Below are 19,504 nucleotides of genomic sequence, written 5' to 3'. Positions count from 1 at the left end.
AGTGGTTAGGATCTGAAATGCACTGTCTGAAAGGGTGGTGGAGGCAGGCTCAATCACTGCTTTCAAAAAGGGAGTTGGATAAGTACTTGAAGGAAAAAAATTTGCAGGGCTGCGGGGAAAGAGCGGGACTAGCTGAGGTGCTCTTGCAGAGGGCCAGCATGGGCTCAACAGGCCGAATGGCCTACCTCCGTGCTGTAACCATTCTATGAACTTACTTTCATGGAGCTTATTACATAGAGACACTTCGAGGACTTTACAGGGTGGTGAATAGTGAGATGACACTAAGCAAGGGGAAGAAAGGGAAGAGGATCAAACAGAGGCAAAACCTGCCAAAAAGCAGTTTAGCAGAATTGTCTTTGAACCATTGTCCAGGGCACTGGGCAATGATAGAGCCTCCATTCCTTCCTTAGCAAAGCCAGCTGACAACACAGACTGGGAAATGAGTCTGGGCCACACCAAGACCCTTTTACACAAAGGGTGTAAAAATGAAGAGTCAGCACAGGTTGCTCTTGCACACCTTGTGTGTCATCTATAGCATGGAATTGGCAGAATATTGAGATCAGGTTGCCAATCCACCCTTTGAGGTGTTACAGGAAGTAGGGAGGAGAAAGGAAAGAAAATGCATTTTTTTTTTTTTTATAAAAGTATGATACTCAAGAAAGTTTTAAGTAGCTCCGTGATAACTTGAACGTGTCACAACTCAATGCTGATAAGAGAGTACTGAACACCTAATGGTTTCTCTCAGTTACTTAACTTGCCTTTTATAGTGCTTTAAGCAGCAAAGGGGGAGTCATGTCAATATAAACCAATCTTCCAGCTGGGTAATATGTTAGATTATTTATCTTTTAGAATAGGATTCACATCTCCAACCAGGCCTGCCACTTTGGACCTTCACATACAGCTGGGCATTGCTCCATGACAGGACCACCAGACAGCACTGGTGAAAATCCTTCAATGTGGCATATACTGCTTTGGAACTACTTTTCTTACTGTTGGAACAATTTACTGATGTACTGTCAGTGACTCGAACCGTTAACACTGACTTATCCACCCCCTCCAATATATGGGCACCCTAGACAGTGGGACTGTGTATGGAGGGCGGGGGGGGGGAAACATGAAAACAGGAATCTCATCAGGTATATTTCTGTATATTATCTAGAGAAATGCTTCAAGAACTTGCATGTACAAAGCACCACAGCACGTATTCGGGATGTTCCAACAAGCCTCAGCCATGAATTACTTTTGAGTTTTATAGGTAAACGTAGCAGTCAATTTACAAAAGGCAAGTTCCACAAAGCAGCAAATGAGATGATCAGTTATTCTGTTTTTGATGTTGAATGAGAAAAAAATGTTGGCTGCAATTAAATGAGATCTCTATACTCTTTCGAACTGTACCACGAGATCTTTTATATACACCCGAACAGGCAGACAGCACCTCAATCTAATATCGCATCCAAGAGGCACGATCAAGGTAGCACTCCCCAAGTCTCAGTCCTGGAGTGGGGATTCAACCCATAACCTTTGGGCTCGTAAGTTAAAAGTGCTATCACTGAGCCAAGCTGACACTTTATCTCCAAAGTGTGGCTTCGTCACCGCTCCCTCCATATTGCCTTCTTTAGAACTGCTGCTCACATGCGGTCTATCAACAGAGATTCTGCACACAATGCCTCCAACCAATGCATCATCATGGTGTTCTGCTTTTGTGGCAAGGAGGAGTGGTTTACCTACACAATGTTTACCGACAACACCAGTGACTGCACTAGAAAGTAACTGCACTAGAAAGTAATTATTTGTATGTAAAGCACTTTGGGGCATGATACGGTACTAAATAAATACATGTACTTTCTTAATGGACCCCTACAGAATTGTTTTTCTACACTGTTGTGAAGCAAATCCATTGGCAGGATAGGCGCACCAACGTCAGTGTTCTTGCTCAGGCCAACAACCCCAGCATCGAAGCTTTGACCACGCTCGATCAGCTCCGATGGACAGGTCACATTGTCCGCATGCCTGATACGAGACTCCCAAAACAAGCTCTCTACTCGGAGCTCCGGCACGGCAAGAGCGCCCCAGGTGGGCAGAGGAAACGCTTCAAGGACACCCTCAAAGCCTCATTGAAAAAAGTGTAACATCCCCACTGACACCTGGGAATCCCTGGCCCAAGACCGCACAAAGTGGAGGAGAAGCATCCGGGAAGGCGTTGAACACCGAGTCTCTTCGCCGGGAGCAAGCAGAAGCCAAGCGCAGGCAGCGCACGTAAACCCAAGCACCCCACCCACCCACCCGCCCCTTCAACCACCGTCTGCCCCACCTGTGACAGAAACTGTAGGTCCCGCACTGGACTCATCAGTCACCTGCGAACTCATTTTTAATATGGAAGCAAGTCATCCTCGGTTCCGAGGGACTGCCGAAAAGAAGAAATAAATACATGTACTTTCTTAATGGACCCCAGCAGAATTGTTTTTCTACACTGCTGTGAAGCAAATACAATCTACTTTTGGTGTCTTATTATTCCTTCAACTAAAATCTGTTCACTGAAAAATTAAAACAAGTCCAGACATCTTCACTGGACCTTTACAACATGTAGTCTGGTACACATCAGTGTAAATCATTTAATACAAAATATACTGAAATCTTAAAGTGGATCAGTATCGAGAAGTATATAGGACATAAAGCACTGACTGCCTTCTATAGGTGGTCTCTATGCTTTTGAAACTTCTGCCATTGGCCAAGGAGGAATAACTTTAAACCACTACTCAGCAGTTACTGGTGAAATCCACTTCACAATTAGAAAGATGGCATTGCGCTCAAACATGGAAGAGGAGGAACTGCAGATGGCATCCGCATGAAAAAAGTGTTTTTTTTAAATCCATGCCAATCACCAACTGCCATGTGACTTGCAAAGTTAGACTAGCCAAGTGTTGTTACTGGCTTCCTCAGAACACAGGAAAATTCAACTGGTAGACTCAAAAGGCAAAATGGAAATCCCAATTAAAGAAACAGCCCTTAATTTCACTGGGTTATTTCTCCAAGTTAATAACAGAAATTTCCAAACTATGAATGGAGGCAAGGGAAAATTTCCCTTTAACGCTCTTTCACTTTTAGTTGCATTTCAATTTCATTAGGATTGTCTGGATGGTGCAACAAATCAGGAAAAAAGTGTTTTTATTTTTGGGATAATCAGCAGCCCAGTTAATAGTCTCCTGATCACCAGGGCTCGACATTATTCAAATTTATCCAGCTTGTTGCCCTCATTAATTTTCTCCTCCCCTGATCTTGAAAACACTGATTCATTGGTGGATTGCATCTCTACGGGCACAAGTCACTCTCTGATATTTCATGCAAGCTACTGAAGCCAAGCCCATCCTGCCCTCACCTGAGCTCTACACATACACACACTTTCAGAGTGCATCAACCCGGACAATCAAATTTTAATTTAATTTGTTTAAGTTTCATTTGTTGTTTACTTTACAGTCAAATTTGTTTAAAGTACCCACCAAAAAGAGTACACACACTTTCAGCAGGTGACTAGATGGCAATCCAGAGCTGGAATTGACTGATTTTCCCTTCCCTAATCCATTTAAGCAGCAATCACCCTCCCCAAACCCCCCACCCACACTTACAAATGCCCCAGCTGAGTATTGTCTATTTTCAAGAGATCTTCAACAGTGCATTCCAACATTGCATCCTTTATATGCATTAGTTTCAAATAATGCCAATTTGTAGAGGATGGCAGACATAGTCAATAAGTACTTTGTATCGGTCTTTATTAGAGGATATCGGCCAGAAGATGAATCTTGAAGTGGTTGAGAGCGGGATGTGCAATGTAATTATGAATAAAAGGAAAATTTTACAGAAATTAGTTAAGCTAAAGACAAAGCACCAGGACCCGACAAGATATCCTAGGATCCTGAAGGAGATGAGGGATGACTCTGCAGAGGCGTGGAAATTATATCACAGGGCTTTATTAAGCGTAGATATGTGGCAAAGGACTGGACAGTGGCCAATGTAATACCCACTTCTAAAAAGAAAAAGAGCTGCTCCAAGTATTCACAGGCCAGTTAGCGTAACAGCAGCCGTAGGTAAAATTGGAGTCTTGAAGGATGAAATTACCACATATTTAAGAGAAAATAGCTAGAAGTAACCAGCACAGATTTTACAAAGGTCAATCATGTTTGACAAACCTCAGCATTCTTTAAGGAGGCAACAGACATAGTAAACGGGGAAATGCAATGGATGTAGTGTGCATGAACTTTAAGTCCTCAACAAGGTACCACATGGGAAATTACTGGAGAAGGGATGTGGAATTAGGAGGTGGTTAACAAACAGGATTAAAAATTGGTTAGCATGGAGAAACAGAAAGTAGGAGTTAAGGGCAGCTGTTCAGAGTGGTTGGAAGTGGGTAGCGGTGTCCCTCAGAGTTCCGTTCTGGGGCCACTTCTGTTCACTGTGTAGATCAAAGATTTGGATACAGGCCTACAGGGAGTGGGGTAAAAATTTGCGAATGATACCTCAATAGTTAATTCTTTAGAAGACCAAAGGAAACTGCAAAGGGATAGCAATAAGATGGGGAAATGGCCTAAATGGGAGGTGGAATTCAATGTAAGTGAAAGGTGATGCATTTTGGCAAAAAAAACAGTAATTATACTCTGAATGGAAGTAGACTCGGTGCGGTGGAAAAGGGACTAAGTTCACATGACATTAAAGGCAGCAGTGCAGTTTGAAAAGGCTGAAAAAAAGCTAATGGAAATCTAGGTTATATAGAATACAAAAGCCAAGGTAATGATGAGTCTATACAAAACCTTAAGGTCTCAATTAGATTACTGTGAGCAGTATTAGGCTCCCCATTACTGGAAGGATAGGGATACAAGGTGCAACACAGACTCACTTGAATTTCACACTGGACTTCCAACACTGACACTGATTCCCCCTCTCTGGGGCAAGCCCGTGAACTACTCCCTGGTCATGAGTGAGAACTCTGAGAAATAACTACATCCTACCATTGTAGTGCTGGTACCTGCTCAACTCTACTGTTCCACTAGAAAAGAATTTCATAGGAATGTAGGTATTAAACAAGGAAATATTAAAATCAAATTAATGTTCCTTTAGAATAAAAAGATGTTTAAAAAAGCATTGGAATATTCATCACTGATAATCAATCAAGCCTCAAGCTTACACATTTCTGAAGAGGGAAGTTCAAATTTAGCAGATTCTTCAGCTAAAAGAGGAAAGGGATCGACACTCAAATGGAGATAGATATCTATTTTAAGTATGCATTACAGTTTACCCTAAACAAGTTTTCTCCCTTTTTCCTCCTCTGCTCCTGAAGGCATGGACTCTTGGGTGTGGTCCCATACACACCCTCTAATACCTCACCCAAGTGGGTCATTCTTTTTGTGTTTTAATGATCAATTACAGACGTGGTTTAATTTAGTTGTCCGAAAGAGTGATTACAACAGCTTCTGTTTGAGCCAAGTGCAATTAGTTCCAGCTCCGCTAATTTGAAGCTCTAGCAGTGGCCTTTACGTGAACCATATTTTAAATTGCTGGCTCAAAGATAAAGCTTCTGTGAATTACTTGCAAACTGCTTTTAAAAATGCAAAACCCTATAAAAGGTGAAAAGTAGATTTTTAAAAAGCATGGACCTCAATTTTCTCAAACTTGATGTTTTTTGTTTTTTTTTTTAAATTGTTTAAAATTTGATATACCTGTTTTAAGTGCACAATAACCGGTATGGTGCAAACCTTGACAGCTGAGGGAGCATCCCAGTCAAGTCCCAACTTGCCCTTACCAACATTGACATGTATAACTTCCAGCAGGGGTCAACACTCAAGAGGACCAGGATCTCTAGCAGCTTCTCATTCCCAAAACCAGATTCAAATTGCTGCCTACCCTGACTGCTCAGCAAGTTTATCCAGTGAGTAGCCAAACCATCCAGATTAGATAGGCCCCAGCTTTGATCCCTGCTCTGTGGTGAATTGGCAGTCAGGGAGCATGATGTGCAAATTTCTGTATTAATAAAACTTTACTGTCAAGCTCCCCCAATGGTTCAGCTGGTTCTGGTAGAGAGTTGCTGAGCCATACTGAACAGGAACATCAGAGTAAAAAAAAAGACACATTTATATAGCGCCTTTCACGACCACCGGACATCTCAAAGCACTTTACAGCCAATGAAGTACTTTTTGAAGTGTAGTCACTGTTGTTATGTAGGAAATGCGGCAGCCAATTTGCACACAGCAAGCTCCCACAAACAGCAACATGATAATGACCAGATAATCTGTTTTTTGTTATGTTGATTGAGACAGAAATATTAGCCAGGACACCAGGGATAACTCCCCTGCTCTTCTGTGCAATAGTGCCATGGGATCTTTTACTTTCACCTGAGAGCGCAGACGGGGCCTCAGTTTAACGCCTCATCTGAAAGATGGCACCTCCGACAGTGCAGCACTCCCTCAGCACTGCACTGGAGTGTCAGCCTAGATTTGTGCTTAAGTTCCTGGAGTGGGACTGAAACGCACAACCTTCTAACTCAGGAGGCGAGTGTGCTACCCACTGAGCCACAGTTGAGGGCCAATCCCAGATCTATGCTCAGTTGATTGATCTCAATTGGGATACCTTTGGAGGGGCTAGTTAGCTTCAATACCTCCAAGGGAAGGGGGGAAAAAGGAAATTGCTAGTATTCCCACCTGTAACGACCTTTCCTATAAATGGATGTGTAATCTTCAAGTGATGCAAGGACATGGTCAGCTTCAGCTTGATGCCCTTCCCCCTGATTAAATATCCTGCCTACACGAACAATGAAGAATAGCCACTTTGAAGAGGTACCATAGTTCAACAAACACCCATGTTACTATACCACAGCAAGGAAGACAGGGGAGGAAATTAGCCAGAGAGAATAAAACTTTTCTGCTGTGTTGTATAGTGCTCTGCGGTTTTTTTTAATGTACTCTGTGTATAGTAAATTCCTATGTACAGTACTAAGTCAAAACCTTCACAGTATGCCAAATATTTGCAAAATCTCCTTTGAAAACCTTTTATACGTCACCCAGGAAAAATAGCCATTTTACGATTGGTTTCTTAAAAATAAATATATAAAAAAGTGACCGTCTACTTGGACCCGGGTTCAAATCCGGCCTCGGGTGACTGTGTGGAGTTTGCACATTCTCCCCGTGTTTGCGTGGGTTTCCTCCGGGTGCTCCGGTTTCCTCCCAGTCCAAAGATGTGCGGGTTAGGTTGATTGGCCATGATAAAAAAATTTAAAAAAATTGACCCTTAGTGTTAGGGGGGATTAAATACGTGGGGTTACGGGGTTAGGGCTTGGGTGGGATGGCTGTCGGTGTAGGGACCGGGTGCTAGTGTTTGGATGATCAGCCATGATCTCGTTGAATGGCGGAGCAGGCTCGAAGGGCCGAATGGCCTACTCCTGCTCCTATCTTCTATGTTTCTATGTTTCACACTTCTTTCATGAGTGCTAAAACACAATGATAAAACATTACATGTATAAGTAATGAAAACTCCTGCACCTGAAAGATAGAAAGCATCTCACGAACTCCAGATTGAAATGTTTTCCCTATGGTTTTATATTTGGTACAAAATGCAGAGAATATAAAAAGGTCATTTTTTTTTAAAGAATAACAGAATCACCATGGCAATTTGAGCATATCAATACCCATAAATGAGAGCTCAGACTGAATACAATCAGACTTAATTCCCCTTTAACGACTAGAGATATGACACCCATCCATGTGGGTGAGAAGGCCGACTGGGTGGCAAGATAAGGAAGATTAGGTACATAACCTTTTTGGTCCATTAACAAGGAAAAAAACTGCGATTGGGTTTCTTTTGTGCCCTCTCTTACATGATTGCCCCCGCCCCATTTTTGTTGATCCACTATACCTTTTGTTTAAATAGTTCTGACAACTGGGAACTGGATAGACTTGATTTGCGAGGCCAACTTCACTTGCAACTTAATAAATCTGACGCCAACTGCGAGGGTCTGAGCACTTATTCGTTAGTCTTAATTTTCTTAGTCCCACCAAGGCTGATTCTCAAAGATTACACATTCCATCTTATTTACTGCTTTCCTAAATGTGTTAAACTTCAGAACTCTTAGTTTAAATTTTGAAACATGACAAAATCTAATGGGATTTAAATTACAAATTAATTTCTGATGAAAGGTTATTGACTTGAAAAGTTAACCATTTCTCTCCAGATGCTGCCTGACCTGCTGAGCATTTCCAGCATTTTATTACAAATTAACATGCCCTGCTACCACTGCTGTTAATACACTAATATGAATAATAATCCTCTTTCATTTTCCTAATGGTCAATGTAAAAAAACATAAAACAAGTAATGAAGTAACAAAACTGCATCTTTCTTTGTAACAGTACAGCACATTTCCAAGCTACAAATAGCTTCTGAAGGCAAGTCTTTTTCTCATCCTCCTTTAGGCCTCAATTCAGTTTTTCTATTCCAGCTGCTTAAAAACAAAAATATCAATTGACAATTTTGCCTTTGCAGTACCTATTCAACTGCTTGGTATTTCCTAGAACTCCCATTTCCCTCCAATAGTTAACACACGTGCACTCAACTTTTCACAAGTGAGAAAGACTTTGCATTTACATAGCACTTTCAAAGAATAATTTGCTTTTGAAGTCCAGTGACTTATGAAAAGCAAAGCTAAACGACTTGGAGAAGTTTCTCTGTTAACTTGAAAGTTGGACTAAAGAACCCATGAGTTTAGTTAACTGAGGATAGAATAGGATTTTTTTCAAGTGTAGCCAGTGCATTCAAAGTTGGGAGCCGAATGAGTCACTGCTAGGTTGTCAATTAATCTGTATAGGTTGCTTAAAATCTTTTCTGTAGACTTACTATTCAAATCAAACAGTTCAAAACTTAACAATTGTGAAAGATACGTCGTTAAAACTCAAAATACCGCAGAAAAGAATCACTTTTTAAAATATTTATATATACCATATACACACCAGCTCCTTTCCCTCCCTTCCCCCACTTTTTGCTGATCCCTTTACTAGGCCTCACTCCTGAATGAGTTAGTGACTCACACCGAGTTACGCATTGTACAATAAAGTGTAATGTTTCTCAAACGTTAAAAAAACTTTCTCCCTATCTCTTACAGCAACTAAGTAACTCACATCTGATGGAGTTTGCTTTAAACGTTTGAATGTAATTTCTGATCATTAACTTTTTGTAGGCCCAGACTTCACCATGAGTTTCTATTCTCCCCTCTGCTTTCTTGTTATTGTTTTATTATTAAAGAGGGCGACCAGTCTGCAAAAGTTGCCCTTCAACCAGGAGTTGCTTTTTTAAATTAAGTTACATTTCAGTTTCTCTCTCTCACACACACACACTTTCTCTAATAGAGCAGGCCTCAGGCGCCTGGGGCCTCTAGTACATTGTGTGCGAGACTTGTTTCTCGGCAAACTCACATGAGAGATCTCCTGCTGGCTGGATTTGTAATTCTTCTTGGTCAGGTTGTCCACAAGGTAGCTGATTTGAGACAAGGCCAGCGATAACGAGTCAAGATTCATTGCTGGTCGGGGCGGTCAGCTGAGGAAAGCGGGAAATGGTCATTATTCCCCTTTCTTTTACTGGAAAAAGAAAAATTTCTTTCTTTTCAGCGCCTTTCCTCTCTCTCTCTCTCTTTTAAATATATAAAGCGATGGAGGAAGGGGGGTTCCTTCTGCTAAATGTTCTCACGGGAGAGTCCGGGGCTAATGGTCACTTCAGAAGTGTTTGCTCCGCTTCCGCTCCGGTTCCGCTCAGACTTCGCCCCGTGAGTGTGTCTGGGGAGTGGGGGTGTCTCTGTCTCTCTCTCTTCAGCCTGTCCCCGGCTCCTCGCTCACTTCGCTCCCGCTGTCGCTGCTCCTCCTCCTCCTCCGTGTAGCCTGAACATGGCGCTGCTTTGCCGGCAGAGTAGAGAGAGCCTGGAGTGGGGAGGATTGGAGTGGGGAGGATGGAGGTGGGGAGGGTGGTGGCGACGGGGGGTTGGTAGGGGGAAGAAAGGAGGAGGAGAGTGGAGAGGAAGCGAGAGAGGGAGCGCGGTGCCGGCCTGGGCTGGCTCGGTATGTCGCTGGCTCGGTCGCTCGCTCGGTCGGTGGGTGAGTTGGAGCGGGCGGGCGGCTGCAAATGGCGGCGGCGGGGCCTCGCTCACTCACTGCGCCATCTTGGAAGCACCGACACTCACACACAACAAAAAAAATAAAATCCAACCAAATAAAAATGTTCCTCAGAAAACTTTCAGCGCCGGCCAAATACTTTTTTAAAAAGAAACTCCGCTTAAATGTATTCTTTAAAAAAAAACGATACCAGTAGGAAAACAATCCCGAGCCCGCCGATTAGTCGGGCGAGAGCGAGACTGCTCCGAGTGTTGGGATGAGTGGGGGTGGGTAAAGTTGGGGTTTCCGGTGAGCGGGTTGAAGCGGAGGAGAATTCGGTTTTTTTAAAGTTTGTTATTTTATTTTTTTAATTGTTTTTGGTTATGCTCCGCCTCGCTCGGCCTCTCTCTCCCTCCGACAGCGTTCGAGTAAAAGCGGCGCGGCCCAGCGCTCTCCCTCCCCTCCCCCCACACACCAAACACAAACCACCCCCCCCAGCCGCGCGCACACCGCGCCGCCACAATGGTACAGTCCAACCACCCCGCACACCGCGCCGCCACAATGGTACAGCCCAGAACTCCCCCACCGCACGCATCGCGCTGTCACAATGGTACAATCCAGCAACCCCCCACCACCGCGCCGCCACCATGGTACAGTCCAGCGATCGAGCTGCCTGGAATTCCCCCACGCACAACGCGTTAAAAAATACGTTTATTAAAATTAATCTTCTTTATTTTATCAGAAACTCAAATTCCCCACCTTGGTCAATATTTTATTCAAATTTTAAAAAGATAAATATATTTGCATCACGTGACGTATAAATCATGCCATGTCAGACGTAACGTTCATTTTAAAAAACAAAACAGAAACTAAATAAATATGGAGATATTTTAATAATGTAATAAAAAAATAAATATAGGCGCGGTTGCCGCGAAAATAAGAAATAAGTCATATTGTTGGAGCGAACTTTGAATCACGTGACTGAGTCATGTGATCAGGTTAGAAGGGAATCTGCAGCATCGACTCGGCCCATTGGGCCTCCTGCTCTGCTTTGGGGTTTACACCGCATACAAGCCCCCCTCCCCTTCACTCCCTCCCTCGGTCAATTGGGCCTCCAGCGCCACCATGGGGTTTACAGGTCCATTGGGCCTCCAACGCCACCATGGGGTTTACACCGCACACAGGCGCCCTCCCTCGGCCCATTGGGCCTCCTGCTCCCCCCTGGGGTTTATACCACACACAGGCCCCCTCCCTCGGGCCTCCAGCGCCACCCTGGGGTTTATACCACACACAGGCCCCTCCCTCGGGCCTCCTGCTCCCTCCTGGGGTTTACACCACACACAGGCCCCTCCCTTGGGCCTCCTGCTCCCTCCTGGGGTTTACACCGCACATAGGCCCCCTCCCTCGGGCCTCCAGCGCCACCCTGGGGTTTACACCACACACAGGCCCCTCCCTCGGGCCTCCTGCTCCCTCCTGGGGTTTACACCGCACACAGGCCCCTCCCTCAGGCCTCCTGCTCCCTCCTGGGGTTTACACCGCACACAGGCCCCTCCCTCGGGCCTCCTGCTCCACCCTGGGTTTTACACCGCACACAGGCCCCCTCCCTCGGACCTCCTGCTCCACCCTGGGTTTTACATCGCACACAGGCCCCCCTCCCTCGGGCCATTGGGCCTCCTGCTCCACCCTGAGGTTTACACCGCACACAGGCCCCTCTGGCCTGGGTAAATTGGAATCAAAGATTGGCAGGCAAAACTGTAATCAAACAATGGGCTGCCTTTAAAGAGGAGATGGTTTGTGTACAGTCGAGGTACATTCCCACTAGGAGGAAAGGTAGGGCAACCAAAGCCAGAGCTCCCTGGATGACGAAAGAGATAGAGAGTAAAATGAAGCAAAAAAAGGGGCGTATGACAGATACCAGGTTGAGAATACAGGTGAGAACCAGGCTGAATATAGAAAGTTAAGAGGGGAAGTGAAAAAGGAAATAAGAATGGCAAAGAGAGAGTATGAGAATAGATTGGCAGTTAACATAAAAGGGAATCCAAAAGTCTTCTATAGGCATATAAATAGTAAACGGGTAGTAAGAGGAGGGGTGGGACCGATTCAGGACCAAAATGGAGACCTACGCATGGAGGCAGAGGGTATGGCTGTGGTACTAAATGAGTACTTTGCATCTGTCTTCACCAAGCAAGAAGATACTGCCAAAGTCACAGAGAAAGAAGAGGTAGTGGAGATACTGGATGGGATAAAAATTGATAAAGAGGAGGTTGTGGCGACACGCCACCACTGGACATAATCCGCTCACGGCGGCACGGACAGTTTAAGCAGATGCCCCCAGCCAGGGGCCCTTTCCTCCAGCAACTTGTTTCCCGCAGGGACAGGCTGCCGGGAGCACTTCCTGTCTGGGGAGTATTTAAGTGGATGCGCGGGCTTTTCTAGTTCCTCTTTGCCATGAGGTAGAATAAAAGCAGTTGTGTTTTACTAGCTCTGGTCTCGACTCACACGTTTGCCGCGGTATCTCAACACTGGTGACCCCGACGCTCAGGACGAATCCTAAGCTAGCATGGCGGATACAAACGCAGCCACGGTTAAACTACCGGACTTTCGGGAGAACCTGGCCGAAGCCTGGTTTGTTCAAGCTGAGTCCAGATTCTGGCTGAAACACATTACAGTCGACGCCACAAAGTACGACTACCTCGTCTCTCTCACCTACGCCACAGTCCCCAAGGTTTGGGCAGCGCTGCAGGATCCACCACCGGAAGGCAAGTACGAACATCTGAAGGCTGCGCTCCTTAAAAAATTTCAAACGTCCTCTTACCAGCGCAACTGCCAACTCCTTGACCTCCCCGGCCTTGGTGACGCTTCACCCTCGGATCTGCTTTCCCACATGCTGTCCCTCTCGGACGACAAAAACACCGGCGCCCTCTTTCGCATGCTTTTCATTCGGCAGCTACCCGCCAGCATCCGCCCGCTCATTGTGGAGTCTGGCTCCACGGACCTGAATGACATAGCCGAAAAGGCCGACCGGCTGCTCTCTGCACAGTCCGCTCGCGACGTCGCGCCCGACCTCACGGCAACGACCACGCGGTCTTCCCGGCCCACTAGGCCCGACCGCTCTACCACTCCGGGTCACTGCTACTACCACACCCGTTTTGGCACTAGGGCCCAACGCTGCACGCCACCGTGTACTTTCAAACCCCCCCCCGCACCGGCCCTCGCGATGGCCACGGGGCAAAAGGGGCCTCTACTGTACGTCACCGACGACAGAACCAACCGCCGATTTCTGTGCTACATGGGCCCAGCACAGCATCACCCCCGCCTCCGCCCTCGAAATCCAACGCGGCACACGGGGTATCACGCTGGCCGCAGCCAATGGCTCTGACATCCGCACATATGGCACCCGCATGGTCACGCTCGACCTCGCGGGCCGCCGCTACCGCTGGGAGTTCCTCACAGCCAAGGTCCTCTGCCCACTCATCGGCGCCGACTTCCTACGCGCCCACGGCCTCCTTGTCGACATTCCGAGGCACCGCCTTGTCGACATCAACACTATGGCCCCCATCCCCGGCGCATTTACCCCGGCCCGTTCGGCCGGCCTGACGACCTACTGCCTCGCCAGAGCCACGGACGACTACTTGGCACCCCTAGCCGAGTTTCCCGCCCTCACTAACCCGACCTTTTCGGCCAAAGCCGCCATACACGGTGTGGAGCACTATATCCCCACCACCGGCCCCCCAGTTTCTGCCCACGCCCGCAGACTCAACCTGGCCAAGCTGGAAATCGTGCGGGCCGAGTTCACCACCATGGAACAACTCGGCATCATCCGCCGCTCCAGCAGCCCTTGGGCCTCGCCCCTCCACATCGCCCCCAAGCCCGACGGAGGCTGGCGCCCTTGCGGGGACTACCGCCGCCTCAACGACGCCACCACCCCCGACCGATACCCGGTGCCACACATCCAGGACTTCTCGGCCCGACTGGCCGGACGAACCGTCTTTTCCAAGGTCGACCTGGCGCGCGGTTACCACCCCGCGGACATCCCCAAAACGGCCGTCATCACCCCATTCGGCCTGTTCGAGTTCCTGAGGATGCCCTTCGGCCTCAAGAATGCAGCCCAGGCTTTCCAGCGCCTTATGGACTCAGTCCTCCGGGACCTGAACTTCCTATTCGTCTATCTAGACGACATTCTCATGGCCAGCTCCTCCAAACAGGAACACCTCGAACACCTTCGCATCCTGTTCGGGCGCCTAGCCCAACACGGGCTCATCCTCAGCCCGGCGAAGTGCCAATTCGGCCTAACCGAGATCGATTTTCTCGGTCACCACATCACCCCTGCTGGGGCCTGTAGGGGGTTTCTCTTGCTCGTTCTGGTCTCCTACCAGGCTTCGTGCAATAATTACCCTTGAGCGGTTCGACCCACTCTTCCCTACGGTTCTAGACCTTGGACTTAGGTGCAGGGAACTGTAGTGCAGAGAAAGACTCAATAGACCAGGTTGAATAGCACGAAATGGATGCTTTTATTATTAAACAGTTTGCAGCATTACAAAATACATATCATAAGCACAAATCAAAGCGACTACAAGCATGCACATATCTATAAACTTGATTCCATGGAAATGGGAAACACACGGCACATCGAAGAAGGGGAAACACATTACGATTACCCTTACCCTCGCCCTCCCCTTAGACCTAAACTAAGTTTCGACTTGAGGAACTCGGGATCATGCTCACCACTTTCAGATTCGCAAAAGAGGGGGTTCGCAGCCTTTCGGCACAGCTTTCCGTCGTCACATGGATTTGGAAACTTCTGGCGCAGCTTGTTTTTCTCTCTCAGGCGATGAGGCAGTGGACACAGCCTTGATGAGCGCTCGTCAAGGATGGATCAGTTAAAGCTGTTGTGGATTTGGATACTTGGGGAAGTCTCTGCCACCGATGTGAGGTTGAATAACTGGATGCACATGGGAGAGTCCAGTGAGGAAAACCCTGAGAATGGGATGTTGAGGCACGGGAGTGCTAGGCCCGGAATGTCCTTTTCCTCCGGCCTGGATCGTCGGTTTTCCTGAGGGTGTCTTCTTCTTCGGCCTGGGTCGCCGATGATCTCCCGACAACGGTACCCGGGCCACCCTCGTCGTCTTCCCGTCGTGGCCGAGCCTTGTCTGGCTGAACACCGACCACGTTGTCCTTTTCCGAAATGTCCGTCTGAAGCGTCTTTAAAAGAAGAAACGTCCTGATCGAATTCCGAAGCTACCGAGGTAGAAGAGGCGCCGCTGGACTTTTCAAAATCCATAGTTATACCCTTTTGGGCCAGTCTTATCTCCCGCCAGATCATAGTCCAGTCTTTGTAATATTTTTGGCGGGCAGAAATCTCTGCAGGGGCGCTTTGTCTTGTAACGGGAGCCGGTGATAGCTTAACTGGCCTTCCTGGCCGATAATGTCTTTTACTTTGTCACCGTAACTCGGTTCGCATATTGATCGGTCTGGAGATTTCCCTTGATGGCTGTTAAACGGTTTTTCCTTTGTACATTAAATGGGTTTAAGTGTTCATTCATTGTCCGCCCATATCTTGATGGGCCCCATCCTGTTGCCTGAAACTGTCTTGTACTTAGAATCCAATTGAATATGTATGCCCACTTCCCTGAGTTTCGGTTTCCCGATACTGGCTTTCGCGGGCTTACTGTTCTCAATCCACAAGCCTGTCTGGCTTGCAGTAACAGAAATCAAATGGTCCAAGAAACTGATCACGAGGTCCGGCAGCCATTTTGTATGCCCTTTTAACAAAGGTTTTATCTGTACAAGCTTCTTTTGGTTAATAAAGCTGTATTATTAATCCTGTTATCTCGTGTGATTATATAATGAAAATTTTCGAATCTTACAGGCCGTCCCCCTGCCCAACAAGGTGCAGGCTGTCCAGCAATTCCCCCGCCCCACAACCATCAAGGGCCTCCAGGAGTTCCTCGGGATGGTGAACTTCTACAACAGGTTCATCCCCAGAGCTGCAGCCCTCATGAAGCCCCTATACAACTCCCTCCGAGGCAAATCCGGCAAGATGGACGTAGCCTGGACCACTGACACGTCAGCCACCTTCGACGCCACCAAAAACGCGCTCGCTGACGCCACTCTGCTCGCGCACCCGAGGGCCGATGCCCGGGTCGCGCTCACCACCGACGCCCCTGACCACGCGGTCGGCGCCGTGTTCGAGCAGTGGGTCAATGGCGCGTGGCAGCCACTTGCCTTCTACAGCCGCCAACTGCGCCCCCCGAGGTCAAATACTCCACTTTCGACCGCGAGCTTCTCGCGCTCCACCTGTCGGTCCGCCATTTCAGGTTCCCCCTGGAAGGCCGCCCCTTCACCGCGTACATGGACCACAAGCCGCTCACATACGCGATGGCCAAGCACACCGAACCCTGGTCCGCTCGGCAGCAACGCCAGCTCGCGGCCGTGTCCGAGTTTACTACGGACATCCAGCACGTCTCCGGTAGAGACAACGTTGTCGCCGACTGCCTTTCCCGTCCCGCCATCTGCGCGAATCACCTCGCGGTCGACTACGCGCAACTAGCAGCGGCCCAGCTCACGGACCCAGACCTCCTCTCGGCGGCTACCAGCCTGCCAGGGCTACGCCTAGCCAAGGTCGCGCACGGGCCCGAAGCCACGGCAGTCACTTGCGACATCTCACTCGGCCAACCCAGGCCAGTCGTCCCTGCAACCTGGCGCCGCCGCATCTTCGACGCGCTCCACGGGCTCTCCCACCCGGGTTCCCGCGCATCCGTCAAACTCCTCTCCCAGCGCTTCGTCTGGCGCGGCCTCAGCAGAGATGTTCGGACTTGGGCCACCTCCTGCCTCGCCTGCCAACGGGCTAAGGTACAGCTGCACACAAAAGCACCCCTGGGAGACTTCGAGGTACCCAGCTGCCGCTTCGACCACATACACGTCGACATCGTCGGTCCTCTGCCGCCATCGCAAGGCCAAACTTATCTCCTCACGATGGTCGACCGCTACACACGCTGGCCTGAGGCAGTGCCGCTGACCTCCACCACCACAGCCAACATCGCCAGGGCGTTCGTTAACACCTGGGTTGCGAGGTTCGGCGTACCGGCCGACATAACCTCCGACAGAGGCGCCCAGTTCACCTCTGAACTCTGGACGGCCACAGCATGCAACCTCGGGGTGACGCTCCACCGAACCATGGCGTACCACCCGCAGGCCAACGGGCTTTGTGAACGCTTCCACAGGTCACTCAAAGCCTCACTCCACGCTGGCCTGCAGGACAGTACCTGGACTGACCGCCTACCGTGGGTGCTACTAGGCCTACGCACCGCGGTCAAGGAAGACCTCCAGTCCTCGGCAGCGGAGTTAGTCTACGGACAACCGCTGCGCGTCCCAGGCGAATTCCTTCCGGAGGCTACCACGCCTTGGTCGGCCGAACAGCAGCGGCTCAACTCTTTCTCTTCCGCTCAGCAGTTCGCCCCACTTCCAGTCAACCGACACGGCGAACTCGCACCTCACGTCCCGCCAAATTTACAGCAGGCGCGCTTCATCTTCGTGCGACACGACGCACACCGCGGGCCCCTGCGACCCCCGTACGACGGACCGTACGAGGTACTACAAACCGGGGACAAGGTCTTCAAGCTGCGACTCGGCGACAGGGTCAACACAGTCTCAATCGACCGGCTCAAACCAGCACACACAGAACCAGGGGAACAGGTCCCCGTGGCCCGGCCTCCAACTAGAGGCCGTCCCGCCAGCAAGCCAGCACAGCCGGTGGCGAACCGCCCGGCCCCACCAACTAGACCGGCGACCACTCAGAGCCGCTGCGGCAGAACCATCAGACCACCGTCACGACTCGTCCACTCCTCCTAAGCGGATTCTGGGGGGAGCTCTGTGGCGACACGCCACCAATGGACATAATCCGCTCACGGCGGCACGGACAGTTTAAGCAGGCGCCCCCAGCCGGGGGCCCTTTCCTCCAGCAACTTGTTTCCCGCAGGGACAGGCTGCCGGGAGCACTTCCTGTCTGGGGAGTATTTAAGTGGATGCGCGGGCTTTTCCAGTTCCTCTTTGCCATGAGTTAGAATAAAAGCAGTTATGTTTTACTAGCTCTGGTCTCGACTCCCACGTTTGCCGTGGTATCTCAACAAGGTACTAGAGAGGCTGATACAATATCAAAATACTGCGGCTGCTGGAAATCTGAAGTAACAACAGAAAATGCTGGAAACACTCAGCCGAACAGTTCTGACAAAGAGTCCTCGACACGAAATGTTAACTCTGTTTCTCTCTCCTCGATGCTGCCTGACCTGCTGAGTGTTTCCAGCATTACTAGAAAGGCTGGCTGTACTTAAAGTAGATAAATCACCAGGACCGGATGGGATACATCCTAGGATGCTGAGGGAAGTAAAGGTGGAAATCGCAGAGGTACTGGCCATAATCTTCCAATCCTTGTTGGATACGGGAGTGGTGCCAGAGGACTGGAGAATTACAAAAGAGTACACCATTGTCAAAAAAGGGTGTACGGATAAACCCAGCAACTACAGGAATCTATTATAAAGGATGCAATAACTGGGCACTAGAAACTAATAGTAAGATTGGGCAGAGTCAACATGGATTTATGAAAGGGAAAGCCTGTTTGACAAACCTATTGGAGTTCTTTGAGGATGTAACTAGTGGAGTAGATGTGCTGTATCTGGATTTTCAGAAGGCCTTCGATAAGGTCCCACACAAGAGGTTGGTGAACAAAATTAGGGCACATGGAATTGGGGGTAATACACTAGCATAGATTGAGAATTGGTTAACAGATAGAAAAAAAAAGTAGGGATAAACGGGTCTTTTTCAGGATGGCAGGCTGTGACTAGTGGGGTACCGCACTTGGGCCCCAGCTATTCACAATCTATATCAATGATTTGGATTAGGGGACTAAATGTAACATTTCCAAATTTGCTGCTGATACAAAGCTAGGTGGCAGTGTCAGTTGCGAAGAGGATGCGAAGAGGCTTCAAGGGAATCTCGACAGGCTCAGTGAGTGGGCGAGAACATGGCAGATGGAATATAATGTGGATAAATGTGAAGTTATCCACTTTGGTAGAAAAAACAGAAAGGCAGAGTATTTCCTAAATGGTGAAAGATTGGGGAATGCAGATGCTCAAAGGGACCTGGGTGTCCTTGTACATGAGTCATCGAAAGTGAATGTGCAGGTGCAGCAATCCATTAGGAAGGCAAATGGTATGCTGGCCTTCATTACAAGAGGATTTGAGTACAGGAGTAAAGAAGTCTTACTCCAATTATATAGGGCTTTGGTGAGACCACACCTGGAGTACTGTGTACAATTTTGGTCTCCTTACCTAAGGAAGGATATACTTGCCATAGAGGAAGTGCAACAAAAGTTCACGGGATTGATTCCTGG

The 19,504-nt window shown here is 48.4% G+C and overlaps 1 protein-coding gene across 13 annotated transcripts in view; it reads right to left on the bottom strand.

Moving 5' to 3' along the window:
• Positions 1–10,565, bottom strand: part of cnot1 (CCR4-NOT transcription complex, subunit 1) — a 239,717-nt gene extending 229,152 nt beyond the window's left edge. For 7 of the 13 annotated variants that reach the window (XM_085990938.1, XM_085990941.1, XM_085990943.1 and 4 more), the window contains exon 1: positions 9,448–10,563. In XM_085990938.1, coding sequence (XP_085847064.1) covers positions 9,448–9,549 — 102 coding nt within the window. In that variant the 5' untranslated portion in view covers positions 9,550–10,563. Of the gene's footprint in view, positions 1–9,447 lie in introns of all 13 variants that reach the window. The other 6 variants (XM_085990937.1, XM_085990939.1, XM_085990944.1 and 3 more) reach the window with 4 other exon arrangements.
• Between the last annotated feature and the right edge of the window lie 8,939 nt (positions 10,566–19,504).

Source organism: Somniosus microcephalus, chromosome 6 (genome assembly GCF_052327205.1).
Source record: "Somniosus microcephalus isolate GS21.2 chromosome 6, FLI_Smic_1.0, whole genome shotgun sequence".
Classification (NCBI taxonomy): domain Eukaryota; kingdom Metazoa; phylum Chordata; class Chondrichthyes; order Squaliformes; family Somniosidae; genus Somniosus; species Somniosus microcephalus.
This window is presented reverse-complemented; position numbering and strand designations above follow the sequence as displayed.